At 36.3% G+C, this 26,501-nt stretch overlaps 1 protein-coding gene across 34 annotated transcripts in view; it reads left to right on the top strand.

Annotated features, from left to right (window-relative positions):
- Positions 1-25,382, top strand: part of SLMAP (sarcolemma associated protein) — a 152,434-nt gene extending 127,052 nt beyond the window's left edge. For 14 of the 34 annotated variants that reach the window (XM_061396554.1, XM_061396543.1, XM_061396547.1 and 11 more), the window contains 9 exons: positions 1,888-1,968; positions 2,261-2,320; positions 7,927-8,049; positions 9,068-9,142; positions 11,385-11,705; positions 12,114-12,231; positions 15,743-15,914; positions 19,781-19,915; positions 23,481-25,382. In XM_061396554.1, the coding sequence (XP_061252538.1) occupies positions 1,888-1,968; positions 2,261-2,320; positions 7,927-8,049; positions 9,068-9,142; positions 11,385-11,705; positions 12,114-12,231; positions 15,743-15,914; positions 19,781-19,915; positions 23,481-23,573 (1,178 nt within the window). In that variant the 3' untranslated portion in view covers positions 23,574-25,382. Of the gene's footprint in view, positions 1-1,525; positions 1,742-1,887; positions 1,969-2,260; positions 2,321-7,926; positions 8,050-9,067; positions 9,143-11,384; positions 11,706-12,113; positions 12,232-15,742; positions 15,915-19,780; positions 19,916-22,027; positions 22,118-23,480 lie in introns of those variants that run through there. The other 20 variants (XM_061396555.1, XM_061396546.1, XM_061396540.1 and 17 more) reach the window with 4 other exon arrangements.
- The last annotated feature ends 1,119 nt before the right edge of the window (positions 25,383-26,501 follow it).

Here is a 26,501-nt window from a genome sequence, read left to right as displayed (position 1 = left end):
GTACCTCCTACATACTGTGCCTTGTTTGGACTGAGGATATAGCAGTTAATAAAACAGACAAAGATTCCTGCACTCATGGAGCTTATATTCTACTAAGATCTTAATGGAAACCTCTAAGGCAATTTTACCTTCCTAGCTACTGTTCCAAATAGGAAATAAAAGTTGCTTGTAGGCCAGAAGAATATGTCTGAAAATACATTCCTCTTGGTTTACCTTGATACCTTGATGGTAAAATTGCCGAGAATATTAAAATTAGAAGTCTTTTTGTCTTTTCCGTTCTGTTCCGACAGAATGGTTTCTTTTCTTTCTATATATTGATAAGATGTATTCACCTCCCTTATTTGAGACTGTAACTTTGTGATCAAAACTAGTACATTCAGAACTGTCTAACTAGAACACACTGAATGCACATTAGAGGCCTCAGATTAGATTCCCATGGGCCTCAGCGGTCAGTGACTTCATGTCTAATCCAAGCTCACTGTCTCTCAGCAGCTGGTCTTTGATTAGAAATGGCAGTGAGAAAAGATGCAAAAGACCTCTTACAATCCATCACTCATTACACAAGTTAAGCCACAAATTTAGGCTATTCTTATATGGAATAGCCATAATATGTTATATTTCAATATTGTATTAATTATTTTGACAGTGATAGTTTCAGATATGTTTCTGACTACTTCTCAGATGAAAGATATCTCTTGATTTAGTTGATTATGAAAACAGTGTATATTCACTCTAATTTTTCACACAGTTTATTACAGTGTGAAGTTAGAAAGTAAATGTGCAACCCTACCTTCAGAAATGACCATTGTTATCTCTGTGGTATGTTCAGCTCTTTTCAGTCTAAACAGAGTCACATTATACATAACAGACTTTACTTTTACTTAATAGTAGTGAATCTATCTTGAACATTTTCCATTTGGTAATGAACAATGCTGCAGTGAACATCCTTATGGATATATACTATTGTTGCCTATTATTTCCTTAGGAAAAAGTACTAGAAATGGATATGCACATTTACGTTTTTGATACAGATTACCAAAAACAGTATAGTCAAGTGCATAACATTGTAAAAAGTAATTATATATCTACTGAATTTATAATCTCATTGAGGAAATAAGATATATGTATATACAGAGAATGCTATAAAACAACATGATTAATGATAGAAACATATGTCCCAGAGAAGATACAATAAAAAAGGAGCAACATGCTGGAGAAATGAAGACTTCCTTAGAAGTGATGGGCTTAAGCTATATCTTAGTATAGATTGAATAGGCCAAGTAGTGAGAATGGTCCTTAAGTTTAAGGAAATACCAATTTAAGCAAAGAATTTAAGGCTTGTGGTTCAGGTACTGTTGTGTTTTCTTTAGATATAAAAGGCTGTTAATGTTCTTTTTTCAGTGTTACTTTTAATTTTAAAAAATAATGGTAATTTTTTAAAGAGTTTTTGTTATGAGTATAAATATTACTAAGGCAACCTAACTAGTGTTTTTATATAATAGAATCATTTTCTTTCCTCATCTTCATACAATGTCCACATTGTCCTGGAAATTTTTGCTATATTTGTTGCAGTTCTCTGAATACTTTAGCAAAGCTTGCTTCATTTTTGTTTCCAGTTGGCCAGTGGACAGCCTTGAACAAAAGCCCCAGTCCTCTGCACAGCAGTCATGATCCACATTATAATTTAATCTGAACTCCGTGTAATAAGCAGCATTCCATTTGGGACTAGAGTGGTGAAGAAGTAAGAGCTTCAGTGACCTCAGTTAATTTTAAAAGTATTTTGCATACCAGTAGATTTAGAGCACGCATAGCCTGAAGCAGTTTTACTGATACAAGCTTTTTAATTGTAACATGATTCTACCTTTTGTTTTTTTTCCGACTTGTTAGAAAACCAGGCAAGAGCAAAGGAATCCGACTTGTCAGATACTCTGAGTCCAAGCAAGGAGAAAAGTAGCGACGACACTACAGGTGAGTTTTAACCTAAGGTTTATAACTCTGCAGATGTTATTGTTACTTACTGTTGCCTACCAAGCAGTTTAGGTATGCAGGTTGGTGTGGGTGGAGATTTCAAAATTTGTATTTGGGAAGGAAAAGCAGTGCTTCTATTTATCAAATGAGTCCCTTGATAATTTGGATAAATTTTAAAACTACTTACAATGATCCAAATATAATAGCTGTATAAGTTTCACTTACTTATTTTGAAAAGGATAGCTTGCTGATAGAGTTTACTGTTTATAATTCTTTTTTCCCCCCTCTGTAGACGCCCAAATGGATGATCAAGACCTAAATGAGCCCCTTGCGAAAGTGTCCCTATTAAAAGGTACTTTAACATGTTTTTATGACATTTAAACCAGGGCATTGGATTCACCCTTGCCACAAATTCAGTTCCAAGTATTACGTGATGTTTTGAGTTTTAGTTAGAAGAGTAAGATTAGCTTGTCTACAGTAGCAGAAACTAAAATTTAAAATGTTGATGTTGGTGCTTAAATACTTTAAAGAAAAATGTTTAGATTGTAAAATAATTTGAGTCAATCAAAGTTGTTTGTAGGGCCAAGCAGTAAGTGGTAGAATGTGAAATATAGCTGTGGGTTTTTTGTGTTTACCTTGATGTCTCTGACAGGAACTCTATCATTTTTAATGTAAATTAGAAAAAGTTAAAAATATTAACTTTCTTGAAAGAACTACCTATTTAAGTGCCTTAGGGTGTCTTTTTGATAAATCTGTGACTGCCAGCATTTAGTCTCTTTTATAATTGCTTTATTGTACACAAGAAAAGTTGACATATAAGTCCAGCTCAGTAGGTTAAGCATTTTAGTAGGTATGGACCAATACCAGGCAGGTCTCAGAAAACAGCAGCAAAAGCAGCCTGTGGAGGTTTCTTTGTATAGAAATGTTTTTGCATCTGGCTGGGCTCTTAAGGGATCGCCCAGTTCAGACCCTAGGTTTGGGATTATATAAAGGGAGCCTTGGGCTTCCCAGGTGGCACAGTGGTAAAGAATATACCTGCCAAAAAAAAAAAAAGATAAAAGAAAATTTAAAACAACAAAAAAGAATACACCTGCCAGTGCAGAAGCTGCAAGGGATGTGAGTTCAATCCTTGGATCAGGAAGATCCCTCGGAGGAGGAAATGACAACCCACTCCAGTAGTCTTCTCTGAAAAATTGTATGGACAGAGGAGCCTGGTGGGCTGCAGTCCATGGGGTCACAAAGAGTTGAACACGACTGAGTGACTGGATGCATGCATGTGCATAATGCTTTCACACACACACACACACAGAAGCCTTGATTTCACTCTGCATGATTATGCTGCTCTCCTAGCACATAACAATTAGAATTGGAAGTGGTTAGCAACGAGGTTACCCAGATTCTCTAAGAATTCCTTGGTCTGGGCATCATGGCCTTCTGTTTTCTTCTCCCATGGATCCTGAAGCTGACATAGCTGTTTTGAGCCACCTTTGATTGAATTCCCTTACCAGGAGAAGTCCTGAAGATTACTGGTCCAGGGAACCAGTTGCCAACCTGCATTTAAGTATGATCATAGTTTCCCATATTATTCCTGATCTATACTCTTCTCAGATGACCTCTGGTGTTTGAGACATGGCTTTTCTTTTCTTTTTTTTTTTTTTTTGAGGAAAAAAGCAAACAGAAGTTTAAAATAAGGAAAGTGACAAATCTAGCCAAACCTTGAGAGTTGTAGACAGTAGCCCCTTTATTTTATTCAGTGAAACCCTATGCCTGGCTTCGTGAACTATTATCTTCAAATTTTATTATTTCCCTTTTTAAAAAACAGTCAATCTTTATTTAGAATTATACGCTATCTGTGTGTTAGTCATCCAGGATTAGGAAAGGCATCTAAAGTAGATTAAGCAGTCACCATGAGCTATAAATGAAATGATGAAACAGTAGTAATTTTCCTTGAAATATTATTTTCAGTCAACATATGTCACTTTTGAAAGAGAAATAAAGCTGTGGCTTGATCCACAGGTTTTTATGTACTTGAAATCATTTCCATAAAAAGGGTAAAAAGAAAACTGGAATTCAGACCCAGTAGTATCTAATGCAGTTTTGCTTCCTTTAGGGAGCCATGTCAGAGACCTCAGTGGTTTCAAAGTCTGATAAGACTGTCCTTGGCATTTGAGGAGTTTCTAGTCAAACTGGCAACAGAAGAGGTATAGATGATAAGCTGTTTCTCGTGGTTGTTGCCATTAGGAGTCAAAGAAAGGGAAAAGAATGTCCAGATTATATATTTGTTTCTTTTTGTTTATCTCAGAAGATGGGCAAGAAAGGCATTTCGTGGAAGATGTATCATTTGCAATGACTCTGAAAGTGTCATACCACAAAATAGCTGAACTTGAACCTCGTTGAGATTCTAGATTCAACTGCCAACTTGCAGGACATGTAAAGAACAAGGGACGTAGTGTAAATGATGTGGTAGACAATGTGATGTTTCTGGTTTGGCACATGTTGAACAGTACGGTTTTTTATAGGTCCTGGCTTGCCTGAAACCATTTATACCCATTGTCCCAGCATAATTATTAAAAGCTCTTCCTTCCAAGTTCACATGTGCCCCCAGTTTTGTATTGTCACCCTTGGAACCAGAAGTGGTTGGAGTGTAAGGCAGAAACTAGGACCAGAAAGCCATTTTCACTTAATTCTGTGACATTTATTGAAGCAGGAGATACAGACATAAGACACATGAGAAGGCTACAGTCTTATGGGAGAAGGAGACATTTTGATAGAGTCATAAATGTTTTAGTAGGTGTGGTGGAAACTTTGGAGAGTGTAGCTAATTTCCTGGCTAGGGGCAGAGATGGGGTAGAGCAGTAGTCAGGATGGGCCTTCCAAATGAGTTGGTTAAAGGTAAGTAAGAGTACCCAAGAGTGAAAAGGGAGGCATACATTTCTTTAAAATAGTGCTAACATTTACAAATAGGACTGTTTAATATAGCAGTAACATTTACCAGTAGGAAAGTGTGGTACAGCACAGGCTGTGTTGGGCAAATGTGGAGAAAAATGACTGGGCCAGAAAGAAATGTTTGGGAATTCTCTGCATACGGATGGACTGTGATAGCAAGGGAAATTTATAGAGAAAGAAGAGCAATAGGAAGATCAAAGGAGCCAACAAAAAATCCAGTTGTCAAGAAGGGAGCCAGCTGGTCAGAAGGACTAGCAAAGTAAGAGGCTGCTCTTTGAGGTCCCCTAATCTACGACAGAGGAGGCAAGAATATACACTGGAGAAAAGACAGCTTCTTCAGTAACTAGAGCTGGGGAAACTGCACAGCTACCCAGAAAAGAATGAAATTAGAACACTCCCTAATACCACATACAAAAATAAACTCAAAATGGATTGATGGCCTTAATGTAAGGCCAGACACTATAAAACTCTTAGAGGAAAAAAAAAAAACTCTTAGAGGAAAACATAGGCAGGACACTCTTTGACATAAATCAGCAATATCTTTTTTGATCTACCTCCTAGAGTAATGAAAGTAAAAACAAAAACAAATGAGACCTAATTAAACTTAAAAGTTTTTGCACTATAAAGGAAACCATAAACATGACAAAAAGACAACCCTCACAGTGGGAAAAAGTAGTTTCCCACTGACAAGGGGTTAATCTCCAGAATATACAAACAGCTTATACAGCTCAATATCAAAAATAAATAAATAAACAATTTAAAAATGAGCAGAAAACCTAAATAGAAATTTCTTCAAAAAAGACATCCAGGTGGCCAACAAACACATGAAAAGATGCTCAACATCTCTATTAGAGAAATGTAAATCAAAACTACAGTGAGTTATCACCTCCCACAGTCAGAATGGCCATTGTTTAAAATCTACAAACAATAAATGCTGGAGAGGGTATAGAGAAAAGGGAACCCTCTTACATTTTTGGTGGGAATGTAATTTGATACAGCCACCCTGGAGAACACTGTGTGTGTGTGTGTGGTTAGTCACTAAGTCATGTCCAACTCTTTGTGTCCCTATGGATTGTTGCCCAGCAGGCTCCTCTGCCTGCCTGTTGTGAACAGGGCTGCAATGAACAGTGAGGTGCATATATCTTTTTGAATTATAAATCTCCATTTTTAGTTTTTTAAGGAGAACAGTATAGTGTTCCTTAAAAAACTAAAACTAGAACTACCATATGACCCATCAGTCCCACTCCAGGTCATATCCCTGGAGAAAACCATTATTCAAAAAGATACACACACCCCAGTGTTCATTGTAGCGCTGTTTACAATAGCCAGGACATGGAAGCAAGCTAAATGTTCATCAGCAAAAGAGTGAATAAAGGAGATGTGGTACATATGTACAATAGAATATTACTCAGCCATAAAAAAGAGTGAAATAATGCCATTTGCAGCAACGTGAATGGGCCTAGAGATTATCATTTTAAGCAAAGTAAGTCAGAACGAGAAAGACGAATACCATCTCACTTATATGTGGAATCTGAAATACAGCACAAATGAACATATCTATGAAACAGAAACAGACTCACATAGAGAAGAGACTTGTAGTTACCAAGGGGGAGGTGGAGTAGGGAAGGGAAGGATCAAGGGTTTGGGATTAATCGATGCAAGCTATTATATATAGGATGGATAAATAACGGTGTCCTGCTGGGTAGCACAGGGAACTATAATCAATATCCAGTGATAAACCATAATGGAAAAAATAGGAAAAAGAATATTTGTATAATTGAGTCAGTTTGGTATACACAGAAATTAACACAACATTGTAAATGAACTTATAAAAAAAGATAAAGGCATCATGACACTTCCTACTTAATACTCCTAAAAAATAAGGATGTTATCCTGTATAATGACAAATCCAGAAGTGGGCAGCTAGAACCTGGGCAGACTTCCATATATGATGCTGAAAGAGAAATTTTGTAGTTGCTATGATAATGCATCTGCCACTGGAAAAAATCTCTCTTGCTTTTCCTCCACCCTTACCATGACTTTTCAAAGGAAGAATTGATAGACTGGCTAAAGTAGATGAACCTAGAGTTAGAATTTTTGACAGGGAGAAGATATGAGGATGAAAACACATGTTTATAATATCTGAGACCTGTTGTGTTTGTATCATGAAATTTTATTTTTCTTTTCTGATGGATTGAAGTTGTTACGCCTGAGCTATTGTAAACCAAAGTAATAGTCGAATGATAGAATAGTAATAGTAGAATAATAGAATATACTAGAAGAGTATGGCCTATCTGATGATGCATTTATTTCAGGCAGGGTTCAGTAGTAGAAAGTTTTAATACAGTGAAAGACGAGCGGAGTGACTAGAGAGAAAAGAGGGAGGGAGCTTATTTGAGATGTAATGCTGGTTCTGATGTATTTTGATAAAATCACCAAGTTACATTATTTAATAATTAAGAAAATATTTACTTGTTATGTACGTGACATTGAGGAAGCAGTGATGACAGAGTAAGCACAGTGGAGCTTTCAGCTTAGTTTTTATTTTGTATTCCACAACTGGGGAAATCATGCTAAAATGTTTTTTCTTGAGGAAAAGTTTCTTTCTGTTTTTCCATTTCCAGTTATGTTGCAAGTGAAAAATTTCTGACCTGTTATCAAGGAATTTCAAAATTGAATAAGAATAGCATTATGCCCATATTACTAAATATCAAGCCTTGCATAAGTTCTGCATAAGCCTTACATAAGTGAAACATAATTTATTATATACTAGTATATGTTTTATAGTACCATTGCCATTAATTACTAAATATATATTTAATTGTATTTGTGTTCTTTCTCCAGGGTAAAATGACTAAAATGCTTAATATAATTTGCTTCTAAATTTTATTAAACTTAGTTGTGCTGTGTTGTTAACTATGCATGTCTAAACATGAGAAAGATTGCTAATCTTTGGTTGTAGAGATTATATCATACTAACTCTTGCTTTTAAAATAAACATATTTTTGTCAGATGACTTGCAGGGTGCACAGTCAGAAATTGAGGCAAAACAAGAAATTCAGCATCTTCGCAAGGAATTGATTGAAGCCCAGGAACTAGCTAGAGCAAGTAAACAAAAATGCTTTGAACTTCAAGGTGAGATAAAGATTACTTTGACTCTTCAGGGGATGTGAAAGCAACAAGATATTACTGAATGGCCCCAAGTCCAGAGGCATGGTTATCCTCTTCCAAATCCATGACTTTACTAGATATGTGATCTTGGAACTTTACTTATCCTCTCTGAGCTTATGATTCAGATCAGTTAAGTAGAGACAGTTATAGTGGTATGACTTTCTTCTGAAGATCAAGAAGGACCTGTTAGAATGAAAGATTTTAAGAGTTAATTACATATTAAGTACAACAGAAGGAAAAAAACATAGAAATATTAATTTCTAAGTTTTAATTATACCTAATATTAGCTACTCAACATAAGATAAGGGACATTTATATTCCCTGCAGTTTTACAGTGTGTTCTAAAGTAAATGAGAGGAGCCAGGCAAAGTTAAGGTAGAGAATCTTCAAATGTCCCAACCACTTTTTATTCTAGTAGCTTACTTAATTATACAGTCATAGGCCAGTTGAAGTCAGTGCTGTCCCCTAGAGCTAACCTTTTTGTATCATTCACAGTAGTTATCTAGTTGCAGTCGACTAGTACCTTACAAAGTCTTAGAATCCTCATGTTCTCTAAAATGGCCTTCCTCACCAGAAGGAAGATTTGTATCCAACAGGGAACCGTGGACTTCCTGTCAGTAAGTACTTACTATGTACTTGGCAGTGAACATAAGGATTCTAAGTCTGGTTTTCAAATTTAAGCTCACAATGTTGATTAACAGCTGTCAAGAACGCTTCTAAAGTAAAAAACAGCATATATTATCTCAGCCATATAAGATGTAGAAAACTCCTATCCAGTTGATACATTTATTACTTACTTACTACTGTTTTGTGCTCCTAAAAATCTTTAAACTACCTGATTGCTAATACTGCTAATACTTACTGCCTAACTTTTGTTTCCTTCCATGAGCTTTAGGAGAGAGTTTCTTAGGATTTTCCAGTTGCTCAATTCTGAATATTTTCATTAAATCATAAAATTAGACATACTGTACTTTACTTCTAGCTCTTTTGGAAGAAGAAAGAAAAGCCTATCGAAATCAAGTCGAGGAATCCAGTAAACAAATACAGGTTCTTCAAGGTATGGAACACTTCAGGGCTATTTGGGATTGTTACTGTTTGTTTGTTTGTTTGTAGTAATTCAAAAGAAATGGAAAGTAAGAATGCAAAGGGTTCCCATTTTTCATGGCTTTGATTCTTCTGTAGAATCTGAGACTGTAACTGGCTCTTGGTGGCCTTTTCTTTTTTTTTTAGAGGGAAGATTCCCTAGTACTGCAATAGTACTTCCCACTTGGAGTGGGGAGAACAAGAGTGAAGATATGAATTTGTAAGACTGTCATTTTCTGGGTTACATAGTGACTTACTATAGAGGAGGCCTTCAGACAGGATATCAGTTTGAGTCGGTCGGTGCATCAGCACTTTTAGCTTGTTGGTGATATTATTTCTAATGCTCCTAGCACACTTGTGTTGCAACAAAAATTGTTTACTGCGTGGAATATAACAGTGGTCCCTGCACTACCTTCATTGGCAAAGGCTGCTCTTCATACCCATCATTTTGCTCTTTGTGTGGGCTGTCACAGAGTCTTTACAGAAACGACCTGAAAGACACCTGTCTGTCCAGGGTTTTCTTTGAAGCAGAGCTTCTGGTACTTTGAGGCTATAATTGTGAGATGCTCCAGGAGATGTCTTTCCCATGCCATTGTAAAATCCCTAAAGTAAAATTAATTTGCCTTCATCGTCAGAGAAGGAACCAATGTTATTTTAAAATATTTGTTTTAGTGGCAGGGTAGAAAGAAATTAAATAGACAGGTAACCCCTGCTGAGATGAAATGGGGAGTCAATGTGAAGCCTAGGGTATTTGCTCTAAAATGCCCAGAGAAAAACCAGTCTTTTGGGTTTTTGTTTCTTCTTTTTGAGTCAGACATTTCAGTTATTTTAAAAATGTAATTGTATTATGGTCAAACAAGAATTTCTGGGGTAGCTGGGTAGATGAATTTTTAAATTCATGAGAGTTCTTCACAGTTTTATTACAGTTTAATGCTATTATCCATTAGTTTACATAAATCTGACTTGTATCTATATTTCCATCCTGTATTGTGTATGGACAGTTATCCCTGAAGGTTCATGTAGTGGTGCCTCTTGTGGTAAAGCTGCCTTACGTGAGCATCATTGAGTGCCCCCTAGTGCCAGCATGTATATTTCATGATTTTATCCACAAATCCATGGTCATGTAATCCCTGGCCATCGTGCCCTTCCAGACTTTGAGGTTGTTAACCTCTTACTGCTTCCCACAAACTTAAATGGTCTAGTATTTAATGTCTATTTATGAGGCAACCTCTTCCTCCCCAAGTCTGAAATCCTTTTATTTTAATTGTTCTTTTCTACCTAACAAATTTTTTTATACTTATAATTTTCTTGTGTTATAGTAACCAAGACCAGTATTCTAGTTCTGAACCCAGTATGATTTTATACAGATTGTTTCCAGTTCACATCAACAAGACCAGAGCTTTAAAAAATATACCTCTGACTGGGCAGTATTCAGTAACTTTTATTAATTCATTAATTCAACCAATAATCCTTGGTTCTTTACTCTTCTAGTCATGAGGATAGTATACATGAGATGTCAGTGTAGTGAAAAAGATGAACAATAAGCAAATAAGTATATAGTGTGACATCCAATAAGAGCAGAGTAAAGGACTAGAGAATGACAGTGGACTATTTTTAGATAAGCCATGAGAGAAAACTTCTTTAAGGAATTGACAATTCAACAGAAAATTGAGTTAAGAATATCAAAGGTTTTATTAATGTTTGCCATCTAACCAAGTAGTTCTATGTTTATGAATTCACCCTTATGGGGGGAAAAAATCAAGATTGCATTATATTGTCATGAGTAATTAAAAACTCAACAGCATAATATATCTGAAATAAAGGATTAGTGAAGAAAGTTAATATAGCTATTTTGTCGTGAAAAAATATTTATCACCCACAGCATAGAGAGCACTGTATTTATTATGATTGCTCCCAATTTTTGTTTTTATATATGTATAAATGCTTAGAAAAAAATCTGGGAAAATAAGTACCAAATGTTAGAAGTAATTTTCTCTGTGTGGGAGAAATAAAGATCACTTTGAGCTTTTTTCCTCTCTTTATGTTTCTGTATTTTGATGTTTCATGCATTAAACATGGATTGCTCGTACAGTTTAATCAAAAGCAACAAACGCTCTGACAGCCTGGGCTGTGCAGTAACTACAGTCCCATATGGACTGTTCTTTTATTCCTGATTACTTGAACTAAGAAAATGATAAGTAACTATACTTTTGTAGCCCAACTACAGAGGTTACACATCAATATTGAGAATCTCCGGGAGGAGAAGGACAGTGAAATCGCAAGTACTCGAGATGAATTGCTTAGTGCCCGAGATGAAATCTTACTCCTTCATCAAGCGGCAGAAAAGGCTGCCTCTGAGCGGGACACTGACATTGCTTCTTTACAAGAAGAGCTTAAGAAAGTGCGAGCTGAGCTTGAGCGGTGGCGGAAAGCAGCATCTGAATATGAGAAAGAAATCATGAGTTTGCAAAATAGCTTTCAGCTTCGGTGTCAACAATGCGAGGACCAGCAGAGGGAAGAAGCAACCAGGCTGCAAGGTGAGAAATGTCCTTTACGTAAAGCTGTTAATGCTTGACACTGATAACTTCATAACTTGTACTGAATAACACAGTCAGGCTAATTTTCTCTTCCATAACGATTGATTGTATAAAAGCAATGTTTTTATATTGGGGCTATATACATTCTTCACATCTGTAAGCTCTACAGTGAATTGAAAAAATTTGCAATTTTACATTTATTTATTTAAATACTATTAAAAATTATTTGTCTTGTAAAAGTGAAGTGGGGAAAAAAAATATTACTCAAGTTCAGGGTGATGAGAACTTTGCTGAGGCATAACTGCAAAGTAACAGAAATCAAGGAAAAGCCATATAAAATCTTTGTTTTTTAAGGGGGAAAAATAGTTACGTTTCTATATTAACAAATGTGTTTTGGGACTATTTTAGGTGAACTAGAGAAGTTGAGAAAGGAATGGAATGTATTGGATACCGAATGCCGTTCTCTAAAAAAGGAAAATGTTTTGCTATCTTCAGAACTGCAGCGGCAAGAAAAAGAACTGCACAAGTACGCACGAACTCTTATTTAGGTTCAAAATATTTCTGTATCTTAGATTTTCATCTAAATTTAATTTAGTTTTGATATTGAAATATCTTTTGGAACAAAATATTCAGCCAGACTCTTTTCTGGCTACTAGGTAGGTTAACCCCACTAAGTGAGTACTGAAGCCCTTTTTTTCTGGCACCACCTCTATGTCCTTTCCTCTGGGTGTACTCATGGAATACAGATTCATTAAATGCCCCTTCCCACCCTCTTTCCCGAAAGCTCTAAACAAACAAGCAGCAAATGATCTATGATTAAATTCACCTTTAAGCTAAATGATAATAAATTTCAAATACAAATTTGTTTTTTTCTTTCATGCCAGTGATCCCTTCTGTTTATAAGGTTCATCAGAAGATGACTGTGATAAAAGAATTGATATTATTGAAAGACACAGAATCAGCTTTTCCTTATCAAACAGGGATATGTAAAAAGTAATAAGATATAAGATCAAAAAATCTCTAAAACCAATTAAATCTGTCATAATATCTAGTACCCTACAGGCAAACCAATGAATGCAATAGATTTGTTTAAGCAAATTTAGTAGAGAGTCTTATTTTCTTACCAACACTTATTGTATAGTTTAACATTTATTTCTTCCTTTAAAATTTGACCCATTTTGATTCCATATTTTTTATTTAAGCTGTGTTTACATTCTAATTCAGAATATGAAGCTGCAAGTGTTAGTCACTCAGTCGTGTCCAAATCTTTGCAACCCCATGGACTGTAACCTGCCAGGCTCCTCTGTTCATGGAATTCTCCAGGCAAGAATATTGGAGTGGGTAGCCATTCAGCCATTCCCTTCTCCAGAGGATCTTTCCAACCCAGGAATCGAACCCAGGTCTCCTGCACTGCAGTCAGATTCTTTACTGTCTGAGCCACTAGGGAAGCCCAAATATGAAGGTAGTACATGTTTATTGTTGAAGCCATTCTTTAAACTGTCTCCCTCCCCTCAGTACACCAAAAATGTGAGTCATTACTCTCTTGTTAGCCTTGTGCTTATACTCCTGAAGAGTATTAAGGTTAGCAAAAATTCAGTGATCAAGCTCAGTTCTCATAGAAAATAAGCCTTAGGGGAAAATGATAATTAGATGTATCAGAAAATAGCGTTCCTCATTAATTCTTATGAAAACAAAGACAGTTGCAATATTGGTTATATATTAAAAAAATCAAGAACTAATTTAAGGAGCAAGATGTACTGACTTATTCTGTAAAACTCCTTCCTATACTGTTACGAGCTCAGTATCAGTATCTTTTTTTTTTTTTTTTAAATATCAGTGTTTTTAAAGCACTTTTTTCTCTTCCAGTGTCTTACCATTCCATAATCTTTTCTATGGGTATTCCTCTTTGAATGTTTAGAGTTAATTAACAATAGAGAATAAAACAGATGTTTGTTTTTAACATAAAAGTTTGTAAAAGCAATTTCAAAATATGAATAGGACAAAATAATGGCCCAAAATACAAACAGACAAATAAATGGATGCACTCACAGACACATACACACACATATGTTTATGTGTATTTAATATCAATTGGTCATCAGTTGACAGAACATGTGGGCAAATTATTTGGTATAAAATGTGTGTAAGATGATACAGACACTCAGGTTCTTCCTATTTGGAATACATTTGGATCTTGGTGAATCCATTTAGTTTGGTATTCTATCAAGCAAGAAATATTGATATTTGATTACCAGTATTGAGTATCTTAAATTATTCTTCTTTTGGAATATTTGATATTTTAAAGATTCAGACTCGATCCCTTATTTTTGAGATATGATAAATTGAAATCTAGCAGGTTATTAAATGCTATTTTTAAAATTACTTCCAAGTTTTGTTTAAATGTTGAAAAGCAATCCTACAAATTCCTTATGAGTTAGAAGCATATGATTTTAAAATATTAGGCTCCAGACTGTTGGAATATCAGTGGTCAAGTTATCTGTCTAAACTCACATAAACTATTTAAGACATTAATTCTGCTTTTTAAACTTTTTGATTTAATAGTTCTCTTAATTTATTTGTTAAGCCACCCTAGCATTTGAGTAGTATTTAGAAGCTAGTCTTTCTTTACAGTGTCTTACATGCTGTTTAGTTCCTAGCTATATTCCCCTAACAACATCATGCTCACACCTAGTATCTGCCTGGCATCCAATCAGCATGAGATTTATTCTCTATAGTACTTCAGGTACAGTATTGAGTCTGAGACTTATGATCTATCCTGAGAGGCATATAACTGTGATTCTCAAAAACCTTATCTCCTTTAGCTATTTCTTTTGTAGATGGGAACCAAATTCTTTAACACAGCTACAGTGTACAGGTCTTTTCTTCTTTGTTGTCCATGATGTAGAAGGAATTGAACAAAGAATTTACATTTATTTGTTTTTTGTGTTTTTTTTTTTTAATTTACTTTTAATTGGAGGATAATTGCTTTACAGAGTTGTGTAGGCTTCTGCCATACATCAACATGAATCAGCTACAAGTATACATGTGTTCCCTCCCTCTTGAACCTCCTTCCCATCTCCTACCCCATCCCACCCCTCTAGGTCATCACGGAGCACTGAGCTGAGCTTCCTATACTTTATAGCAGCTTTCCACTAGCTATCTGTTTTACATATGGTAATGTATATATTTCAGTGCTCCTCTCTCTGTTTGTCCCACCTTCTCTTTCCCCTGCTGTGTCCATAAATCTGTTCTGTATGAACAGAATTTCTATTGAGGCTTATCAAGAGGTTTTCATAGTGCGTAAATGTGATTTTTTTTTTTTTTTTACATCAAATTGTAACAGTAATCACAGGATTTAAGCTGGAAAACAGCCTCAGAAATTCCTGAGTTCAGTCTTCTTGTTTGGCCAAGGAGGAGGCTCTCCTTGTGTATTTGTGTCTGTGCAAACAGCGCCTGGCACAGATCAGAGAGGCCAGGAAAGGCTCACTCAGAGAATGGAATGGTACCAGTGAACTGACTTGCTCAGCATCCCACAGCTAAATAGTGGCAGATCTGAGGTCTACATCTCAACCGTCCCAGTTCTTGGTTTTGTGTTTTCCTCTCATTTTGGTATCTTCTCATTTCAGTAGGTTTATCTTTAGTTAAAGTTGGAAGTGGCTCCTAAACTTTTAAGTTTCTGCTCGCCATCCTATCTGTCAAGTACTTGAAGAAACTAGTTGAAATATGTTTTCTTTTCATGTAGAAGACCTACATATAATGTGTATGACCAAATATACAGCCACCTTCTACTTCTTTTTTTATAATTTCAACCTTTGCATGTATTTGATTATCTGAAAATAAGAAACAGCTTTAAACTCTCATTGTTTTCGTGTTTTAATGCTTTTTTACTTCTTGAAAATATCATTCTTTTCTTTTCCCCCACACTTTTCTTTTCTCTTCTGAAATCCATTCCATCCAGCCTAGTAAAAGATAAAAGAAATTGAACTTCCTGCTGTGTCTGGTTTCTGCATGAATAATTGTCAATATTTCTGTTGCAGTTCTCAGAAGCAGAGTTTAGAGCTTACCAGTGATCTCAGCATCCTGCAGGTGACCAGGAAAGAGCTTGAAAATCAAGTGGGATCCTTAAAAGAACAGCATCTTCGGGATTCAGCTGATTTAAAAACTCTTCTCAGTAAGGCTGAAAACCAAGCAAAGGATGTACAGAAAGAGGTAAAGCGAAAAGACATTATGAGCCCAATTATGGTTGGACTTAAAGCCAAAAGCAATTCAGATATTCATGCTAGTTAGAAATAAAGGGAAGCATTACCTGCCACAGAGTTGATACTGGATGTATCTCTGCCTGGTGATTTGTTAGCTATGTATTATGGTCCAAATGTAGAGAATTTATCAGTGAGGTTTGGCTCAAAATATAAATATACAAACTTACATTAAAAGGTTTTCTCTACCAGTTAATTGACCTTTGTACCAGATTACTCAGTTCATTGTTTATCTTTCCAGACAGTATCACATTTAATTTAGGGGACTTTGGGAAAGTAAACTGGGGCCACCCCATAATGCTATCCAAACCCCTTAGGTGAAACTGGCCTGAAAAGTTGCTTATGAAAAAACTCAGCTCATACCCAGTTAGCCAAACTCATGTTCTGTGGCCTTTTCCTTTCTTTTCCCCCATCTCTTTTTTCCCTTCTTCACAAATAGGCATGCTCACTTTTCATGTCATTTTGCGTAAAATCTCAACTTTGGTGACTTTAAAGAAACAAATCATACTTAAAATAGTGAGGGTTGGTGTTGGAGCCCCCTCCCCACACACATGGGCATGGTCGAGGTTGACCATGGGGCAGTAAGAGCTGCAGTCAGTCCTCTTGGCCTAATACTACTGCCTGCATTGACTTGTGGCCAGCTAGGGGGTGGAGAAGTCTGTTTCATTTCCACCTACCTGGCAGGGCTCACCCCGGTTGTAGACCCTCTTAAATGAAGGACTGGTTTTAAACAGAAGGAACTTGAAGACAACTCTTTTGTCTTCAATAACAAGTTTCCCCCAGATTGTTTTAGAAGATCTGTTTAATCAATGTAGTTTTTCTTTGCAATTTTCTTCTCTCCTTATAGTATCCTGAATCTGGAAATGATTATTGTTCTTCTGTCTTCATGTTTGTTCCTAAAGGAAAAAAAAACAACAACACAAAACTGTAACATTTTTTATTTACATGTGGCCATATTGATTTTGTAATATGTTCATTTTTATCTTCTTGCTAAGGATATGTGTTTTTGGAGAAATCTCATTTTATTTGGTTGGAACACAAATTCTGTGCCAAAGTAAATATCCTAGTATTTAATACTGTAAGCACTTTGTGTCCTTCCAGTCCACATGCCATAATTCTTTCAAAATCTGGGAAGAATGCTGTGGTTGGAAGATAAATCTATTGTATGTTATTCTGAATGCATTAGCCATTTTGTTGCATTGCTTGTTTGCCTGTTCTTGGTCACTGAGCGATCAGTGCAGAATGCTTTGACTGTTCCCACAAATGGCAGTGGCATGTTGTCACAGCATCTAAATTGTCGATAGCCTCTGGATTGCATTAAATGCAGCACATTTAAAACTACGTCTGATCTTGTCAATATGTTTCTCTTCTATTTTCTTGTTCAGTGTTTTCATTGTGAAATGATGTGTAGTCATCATGCTCCTTTGTAATGTAAAATTGCTTTTCTTTCCGTTTGTCCTGATGTCAACTCTTGGATACTAGTCTGTAACTACAATGTTCTTAAATGAGATTCTTCTGTCTGTGTAATCCACTGCAAATGAATTATGACCTTTTATTAATGCACGTATATTCCCTTTCAGCATTTCCGCTTTTTCTCCTTTCTCTCATAGAATTATACTTAATGTGCACAGTATAATGATTCTGTATTTCAGCACTGTCACAAGCTAAAATATCACAAACTGAGCAAGCCCAGATATGATTATTTTTAAGAAGAAGAACCAAAGGTGTTGGTAATATTGTGTGATACTTCCATCTTATCTTAATCAGACCTGAGCTCGTTTCTCACCTCTGAGTTAGAAAGCAAGATGGAGCAAAATGATATCCAAGGGAGATGTGAAACTAAGGCTGTAGAAGATGACCTTTGTTTTGACAACTAAATCTTAAATATGTGGCAGCTTTTTTTTTTGAACATTTAACAAAAAGTACGTGAGAAAAGTAAAATTTAATTCTCAATATTTAGAGAAAAATAATGATATACCGTCTTAATATTTGAATTAAGAAAGCATCTGTATATTTTGATTTAGTAGGAATATCTGTAATTTAAGAAACATTGAGCACCCAAGTCCACCCTGCAAAGACTGACTCAGAAAAGTTGTGTAGCTTCACCATCTAACCCTGGGGCCAGAGTCCTTCCCACCCCCTCTCACAAGCTGAAGGTAAACAGCAGGATCTTCCTGACTAAGCTGCCTTCCTGTCTTTCTCCACAACTTCTGGAATGGAGAAATGATGAAGTGCTTTGGTGTACAGGGCAGGCTGGATGTAGGAATGGTGGAAAAGGAAAGTAAGGGAAAATGTGGATCAGCAAAGCACTTTTCACTTAGTCACTTTAGGAATCAGATCATTGAGAATTGATTATGTTCTAAGAGCCTTGGTGCAGAGACTAGTCTAGGTACACTGAATTTGTTTTGGCAGCCTGCCGGTAACCTTCTGCCATCTGGAAGGAAGTACATAGACCCCACAAACTAAAAAAAAAAAACAACCTGTCATAAAATCCATGAATCTTACTCCTTAAGTTTATTCTCTGGCATACAACCCAAACTTTTTCTGGGAATGTGGTTAGGCAACAGGGAGTTCCTTTCATATTTTACCTCCCTCTCTGTACCCGTGTCTTTCTTCCTGCTGTGGTGAATTTGCTGCTGACCCTAAGCCCCTGCCTGCACTACTTCTGACTAATGTTTTTCCACATTTGCATCTATAATATTTATCTTTGGAGTGCATAATGATGAGTGCCTAATATATCCCTCCAAGGTGTTTGCATTATTCAGAAGCACCATATAAAGGTGTACCTTCATTGAGAAATTCCTAGGATACAGCCAGAAAGGAACTGGAGACTTTTCAGCCTCGTGGGCTATGTTTAGGGAAGAGGAGAAATCTTTCTAGTATGCCATTTCTAAAACTTTCAGAAATGACAGAGTGGGGCAGTGGAGGCTGAGACAAAGGCACAGCCAGCAGCAGAACAGTGTTTGCTCTTTGCCGGAGAGCTCAGCTTGCATGGAAGATACAATATCTCGAAGTGGAACCAGTCTCGAATTCCTGCCTCCTGGGGCATTTAATGTAGGGGCAAACCATCCTCCTTTTTACCTTGATGTCACCCGTGTTCAAGGGCTAGATTGCCTGTCCAAACTTTATTTTATATACAGTGAACTGTTTTCCAGAGCAGAAGGTGGCGTGTTTCACTAAAGAAAAATAGCAGCAGCAGATTTTCTTAAGTTATTTTTCATTGATGCTTCTAAGTCTTAAGTCAAGAGAGAGATATGTCCCAGTCAGTTACCTTAGATAATATTTCTCTGCTTCATTTGCCTAGACATTCCTTATCCAGAACACTTTAATACACAGTGATGCTGGGTAAAGGGAGGTCTAAGGAGAATTAAAAGTTATTACTTCAAGACTAAAATAACTTGGCTGACATTACTTACCAGGATATAAACTCAGACTTCCGAAACTTGCCATTTAATTAGGCTATGGAGGTTTCTCTTCACTTGCTTTCCTTTTGCTCAGTTTGGAATTTTACTTTTCTCCTCTAACTCACTTAGTGGAAAAAGTGACACCTTATATTAGAAACACATGATACAATGGTGACTTCTCTTAATTTTTTTTTTTTTTTTAAACTCCAAGGCCAGAAAAGTCTTACATAGAATCAAGTTAACATTAAAGGCTTCTTATTATCAGTGCAAATGATCCTTATCCTCCTTATAACAAAAACGCTTGACTGTGGTGGTGCAGGTGACTAAACAGGGTCTGGTATTTAAACCTGACTAAACACATAACTTCATACCCATTTTAAGTTGAGTCTGCACACTCTTTTTTCTTTGCCTTTAGTATGAAAAGACACAGACTGTACTCTCAGAACTGAAGTTGAAGTTTGAAATGACTGAGCAGGAAAAACAATCAATCACAGATGAGCTCAAACAATGTAAAGACAACCTGAAGCTGCTCCGAGAGAAAGGAAATAATGTAAGTCTTTGCAAACTTGGCTTAGCTTTGATTGAGAGGCAGGCGAGAGCCCTGAAGCTGATTTTTCAGAAGACTTATAACTGATTTGAGAAACTAAGACCTATAGTACGCATGAACCAAGATTTTCATTATGAAATTCCATAATGGAATCATTGTACTGTCAAATTTTTGAGTAAGAATTTGCCCCTTTAGCCTGTACCCCAAAAAAAGCCTAAGGACTACCTGAAGGAAGAGCCTTGTTTGCAAAAAAAAAAAAAAAATTTACCTAAGAACTGCCAGCTTTTCCTAGATAAATCTGAAGTTCTGTCACTAAGCTTCATCTAGCTCTTGTTTTCCCCCCTCTGGGAAACAAAGCACTGTACTACCAGGGACCCACTGAAGAAAGGGTAATGCATGGTGACTCCTTACCATTTGATTGTATCAAAAAATGGAGACTTAATGATGGTTTTCATTTTATACTAATCATGTTCTGAGGCACATTCCTAAAAAGCTTAGTGGCTTCTGGGCCTCTTATAAACATTTGGAAGTATTAGTGAGTTTCTGTAGGGCTATGTGTGAGTGAGTATGTGTTTGTGTGTGTGTATGCAGTTAGAACATTGTGGTATAAGTTGAGTTTAACAATATTAATTTGTATTTCATTTGCTAGAAAGGCAGATGGTCTTTTGAAAGATGTTATACTAAATAAATGTCGTGTTACACGTTTTAGTGATCATTGCCTTTGTGGGCCCTAACTGATGGATGTTCAGTGTGGTTGATTGTGCTCTGACTGATTTCAAACCCCTGTCATGGCTTGGACACAGCAGTGGGTGTGAGCCACACACTTCCCATGGAGGAAGGCACTCTGCTTTAACTTGCAGCACAAGTACCAAAGAGTACTGTTGCATGGCCATCCAGTTGTAGTCACACTCAGAATGCTTATGAGTTGTGCCCAGCTGTCCTTTGCTTAAAGAAAGGTTTAGTTTAAAATAAATAAAGACTTGTTGCTCAGGTGGAAGCCTTTCAGAAATTGATGAATTGGTTATGGAGGCTTTATGATAAGCAAAAATGGATTGCATTTATTGTAAAAATGTCAGTTACAGAACTCTTCTGAAATCAGATCATAATGGTTTGGTTACTTCTCTCTCTTATGTTAATTCATCTCTCTCTGATGTTGGAATTTCAGTCTACCTTCTACTAAATTAACCTGTGAAGACATCTAGCATAATCAGAATGGATCCCTCTGTATGATTTAGAACCTTTTTGAAAGTAGCCTTGCTATTAATATTTACAGTTCTACAAGTAATTTACTTTAAGGGTAAATTTCCTCTATTTTTATATTAGAGTTATGGTAATTAAATATTACTCTATAATAACACTCATTGTAGTAATTCCCTTCCAGTTTTAAAAAAAATTTACTGGGAATTCCCTGGCTGTCCAGTGGTTAGGATTCCATGCTTCCACTGCACGGGGCACAAGTTCAGTCCTTGGGCAGGGAACTAAGATCCCACATGCCACGAGGCACGGCCAAAATAATAATAATAGTAAAATAAAAGTTAAAAATTACTTCTTAAAAAAAAACAATACTTCTGTTCTGGTAATGTAACTGAAAGCCCTGAGGCTCAACTGCCTGTCTTTATATACTAAATGCTTCTCATACAGTGTGTCAGATCTCTTGCTTGAGTTAGGAACTGTGTATCACAGAGCATTTATTTTTAAGCTTGAAAGCAATACTGTCTCAAGCAAAAGAGTTCAGGTTTAAAAAAAAAAGTTTTGATAGAGGGATAAGATAAACCTTAGCAATTTCCAAAGGAGTACATTGTCAAATAATGGATTCCAAGTATGGAACAAAAATACCATACCGTCAAGCAGGGCATCAGTTGGTGAGGCATTTTCATCGCTCTGTCTTAAAGTGCTATGTTTCATTATGTAGTTAGGGACACCCACATTGCCTCCAGCCATTCTTTAAAATGTAGTTTACCAGCTTACTTACCCTGGCCCATCATTCTGGATGATATTAGATGTCTTTAAAATGTCTTTGTACCCTCCCTCCCACCCACCCTGGGTTCTAAATCATCTTATCTGATTTTTTTTTTTGTAGCATAAAATGATTTTAATATCCCTTCCCTTCTTTAGCCTTCCATATTACAACCCGTCCCAGCCGTATTCATCGGCCTATTCCTGGCTTTCCTGTTTTGGTGTTTCGGTCCATTGTGGTAGAGAAAGGTACAACACTACTGTTGAGTCGTGTCTGTCTGTCCCCGTCACCTGTTTGTGCCATATTTGTAATATAGTGCATGGCAAAACCACGCAGGTATTTTGTTACCTGAAGCAAACCCTTCATTTAGTATGCTACGTGTTGTGTCATACCGAATGAACTGAACTAATCACATAACATTTTGTCTTGTTTCCTTTGTAGTAACGCTAACCATGAATTAATTCCAATCTAACCAGATGTTAATATGCTGCCTTTAACTGAGTCTTTGTCTCTAGCAAACTGGAGTAAACTATGAGTTGCTGCAACTTAGTACCCCCTTCCCAATTATGTTTAATCAGATTTGAATGACAAATGAAGAGTTTGCCTCTTTGAAGTTTTCAGCAAGCTTTCCTCCCCCTCCTCTCTTCCCTCTTTTTTTCTGTAGTGTAGAATTCCCTTGTTTCAACCCTTTGCCTATATACACTGTGGCTAAGAAGATGAAAAAAGATGAGAGAGTAGCATAATGGACAGTGACTCACAATCCCAACCTCAGTATGCACTTCCTTGTGAGAGTATCAACCAATCCCATCTTTCTGAGCCCTGATCTGCAACAATACAACATTTCTTTAAAGGCCAACTTTCCCAATACGACTTAGAACACTAGTGAAAATAAGGTTTCAGACAAAACAAACTGATACTGTAAAGCCCTCTGATAGTTCAGAGAGAACAGCCTATTCATGCTTGCCTCCAACAAACATACAGGTTAGCACAGCATATAAGATGACCATGTGGCATTATTACCCTTGGACATGGTCTTTACCAACAGCATCAGACAGGCAAGGACCTTAATATCACTTTTCTGTTTTGAACCCCTTCTGATTTTGTCTTCTATAATTTCAGATTAGACTATCAAAACTTTGACCGTTTTCTTTCTATCACCTTACCCACCAGCCCCTTGTATAAAACTATGCCAACATATGAGTCTGGTTTTTATCAAGAAATAAACATTTTAGGCAGAAACATACTCCAGGAATCTCTGTACATCAGTTACCTGAATATGTGGACATCAGAGTAAATAAAACAGGCTGAACTCTGAGAGTTTCTTAGAGAAGTCGCTGTTAGGCTTCAAACAAACTGAAAACTGCCGAAGACTCTCCCAAAATGTATTATGCTTCCACACAGTGGTCCTCTAAAAGTTCTTGCTGTTCTGGCTCTCCTCACATCCTCACTCCCTCACCTTTTCTTCTTTTCTTCTTAAAATATTCTTATGCAGATATAAGGTTTTTCTAATATTCTGTTAAGTATTCAGGACTCTATGGAACCAAGGGGTTAATAGGTATGAAAAAAAAGAGGGGAGAATGTGATTTTGACTCTTGGTTTCTTTCCACACAGAAACCCTGGCCCTGGATGCCCATGTTGGCTGCCCTGGTTGCGGTGACAGCCATCGTGCTGTACGTGCCAGGTCTGGCCAGAGCTTCTCCATGAGAGCGTTTCTTGAGTCCGTACACCGTCCTCCCTCTAGAAGCTGGCACCACACTCATGCTGGGGACAAACAGAACCATTTTCTTCCTTTTTACCTCTTAAAACAGCAGAAGTGCAAGAATACAGCTGTAGGGTCATTGCTTTAAAGTATATAAAATGTATCTGTCTATAAAGAGGATATAAAATTGTGACTCTTCTACTGTAAGCAATAATTTGCTTGCAATTTTTCATGTAATTTTTAAATGAGTATGTTTAAATTCTGAATATTACGGTGGCCTAAAGTAGGCTTCTTGGTACACCAAATTATTTATAACATTAAATTTATGGGTATTTTACTCTGAATTCTAATGGCCAGGTAATTCTTTCTTTTTTTTTTTTTTCTTTCTTTGATTCGATAACTACCCAAACCAAACAACTGATACATACATGGGAAGAGAGGCCCTGTGTGCTCAGTGCCTATCGGTTTGAAATATATACACATATATATATATTTTTTACATATTTACGCCATTTTTACTTGTTATAAAACCACTGAGCTATTGGGAACAAGACTTAGATACAACTGTTTGCGTGGATTTTTTTTTTTTTTTTAAGGAGAAATACACTTGGAAAATATTCTGTTCTAGTGATGATTTGGGGAATATGTGCACGCTTGTTCAGCCTTAATGTGACTTGATGATGTGGAGGACATCAACTTTGAAAAACTTTCCATGAGAGTGCGTATTTTCTTGAGCAAACTGAAGTATTTCTGGGAGCAAAAACATAGTAATTATACAGTTTCAGTGCAGTAAACCAAACTGTTGAGTCAATTGGAATGTAATTTATTAAACCTCATGTATTTAAAGAGATATTTTTCTTTAAAAGCCAAGTTACTTTCTCATATACAGCATTTTAGGAAGCATGATTTTTTTTTTCCATATCATCTCTTCCTCCAAGCATGTTTAATTGAAGAAAGAATTAATATCTCTTTAGATAAGTTTTTACTGACTTAATTTGGTTATGATATTTCAAAGCTAATTCGTGTTCAAGGTGAGCTATTTTACCTACCAACAGATTTCCTGGTTGGGTATATAAATGGTAATTTACTTTTTATTGTTGTTAACTGGGACATTCTGTTAATGAGAAGCACTATCCCCAAGATGAATAGTATTCCATGCACAGTGAAGCACCTAAGCACTGCTTGATGTTGCAAATTTAAAACACGGAAGTGAAGGTTTAGCTATGGTTTTTGTACGGCACCACAGTTATGTCAATAAAGATTATTTAGGTCATAGAATATCCTGAAGTATCACATAGTTAAAATTTTTCAGTCAATGAAAACTGGGAGGGAATGTCAGTGAACTGGCTTGAATGTTCTGTGGCAATCCACAGGCCTAGCCAAATATTGAAGTAGAGTTTAGGATATAATTTGCCTTGTGATGTTTGGCAGTCATTGTTTATACTTTAAAGGTTATATTTTAAGCTCTTTGGGATTTGCTGTTGGGAGGATCACTAGACTTATGGAGGAATTAGTCACAAATTGACTTGTAGAAAATACTGTCATGTAGTTCATTTCATCTTTTTCTGTTGCAGGAAGCCACTCCACCACAGAATGCTAATATGCCAGTGGTACCCAGTACCTCTTGTATATAGGTTATTGCAAATATTGTTCTGAAATGCTTAACTTCAGAATTACATTTTTTAAAGTAAATAATTGTTTAAATCTATTTTGTAAAGATATAAAGTACAATAGAATTTCTGGAGTACAGATTAAACTATTTGCACTAACACACGTGATGTGCATGATTTAATAAAATAACTTTACTCTCCCTATGCATTTTTGAGTTGGATATCATTGAAGTTCTTAGTACTGACTCTGCTATTGTATTATTGGTTTTTCTTGAAATGACTCTTTATGCAACATAATTTACATTTGGTGTTCTTCAGGGTTTAAAAGAAAACGCTGAGCTGTTTCCTCCAGGTTTTATTAGCCTTTTATTTAACTTACTGATCTTTTTTTCCCCCCCTTTTACTATGGTTATTGTTAAAACATGACTCACTTTCCAGACAAGTCTCTTTAAATGTAAAGTCTAGTATCAATATTTACTTTATTCAAATTGAATAAATGGGTTTTTGTAGTTACTGCCAGTTTTCCTTAAGAATATAAATGAGCTTATTCATAAGCAGTACCCCCAGTTTTGTTCAGTTTGTATTCAGGTTATATAAAGAGTAGGATTATTCACTGGTAGTGATAGAGCCTTTAAGAGATTTTAATCCTAGCAGTCAAGAATTGAACGACCCTGTAACACATTTAAAAATTACAGTAAGGCGCTAGACTGTTGGGTCAGAAAATGAAAAGAAGGTTGTGTTCAAAGCTAAACAGATCCTTATTGGCCTCTGGCTCTGCCTTTTATCAGCTTTTATTGCCTGGCTTTGCCTTAGGCAAATCATTCTGTCTTCTTTGAGTTTTTACTTCATCATTACCTATATTTTTAGTGATGGTATGAAAATGAAAAAGATAATGTATGTGAAGTGTCCTTTGAGTGGTAAATAACACTGCAGATAATTAAGTTTTAGGTGAACCAGTACAGATGTTTAAAATGAACTGAATGACTCATCTGTTGAGACTTTTATGTGTGAATGGGATGGAACTGCAACGGAATGACTCCTGAGAAAGCATCAAGCTCTGTTCATCCCTTTTATAGTTGTGTCTCTAGGAAGTACATACATAGTTTGACAATGAGCCAATTGCTTACAACAGTTTGGAATTCCTGTTGTGACTGCCTTCAAGAGCAGTTCTGAGTCACATATGAAAACCCATCACACTGCTGCATAATCAGAGGCTTTCAACCAAAAATAGTATTGCCTAAACTTGATCACTCACTTTAATCACCAGACTTGACCCCCAGTGACTTTCCGCTGCTGTCAGAAGGATGGAAGTCTGTTACCAAA

Source organism: Bos javanicus, chromosome 22, assembly GCF_032452875.1.
Source record: "Bos javanicus breed banteng chromosome 22, ARS-OSU_banteng_1.0, whole genome shotgun sequence".
Taxonomy (NCBI): Eukaryota; Metazoa; Chordata; class Mammalia; order Artiodactyla; family Bovidae; genus Bos; species Bos javanicus.
The sequence above is the reverse complement of the archived record's forward strand: the minus strand, read 5'-3'. Positions and strand labels throughout refer to the sequence as shown.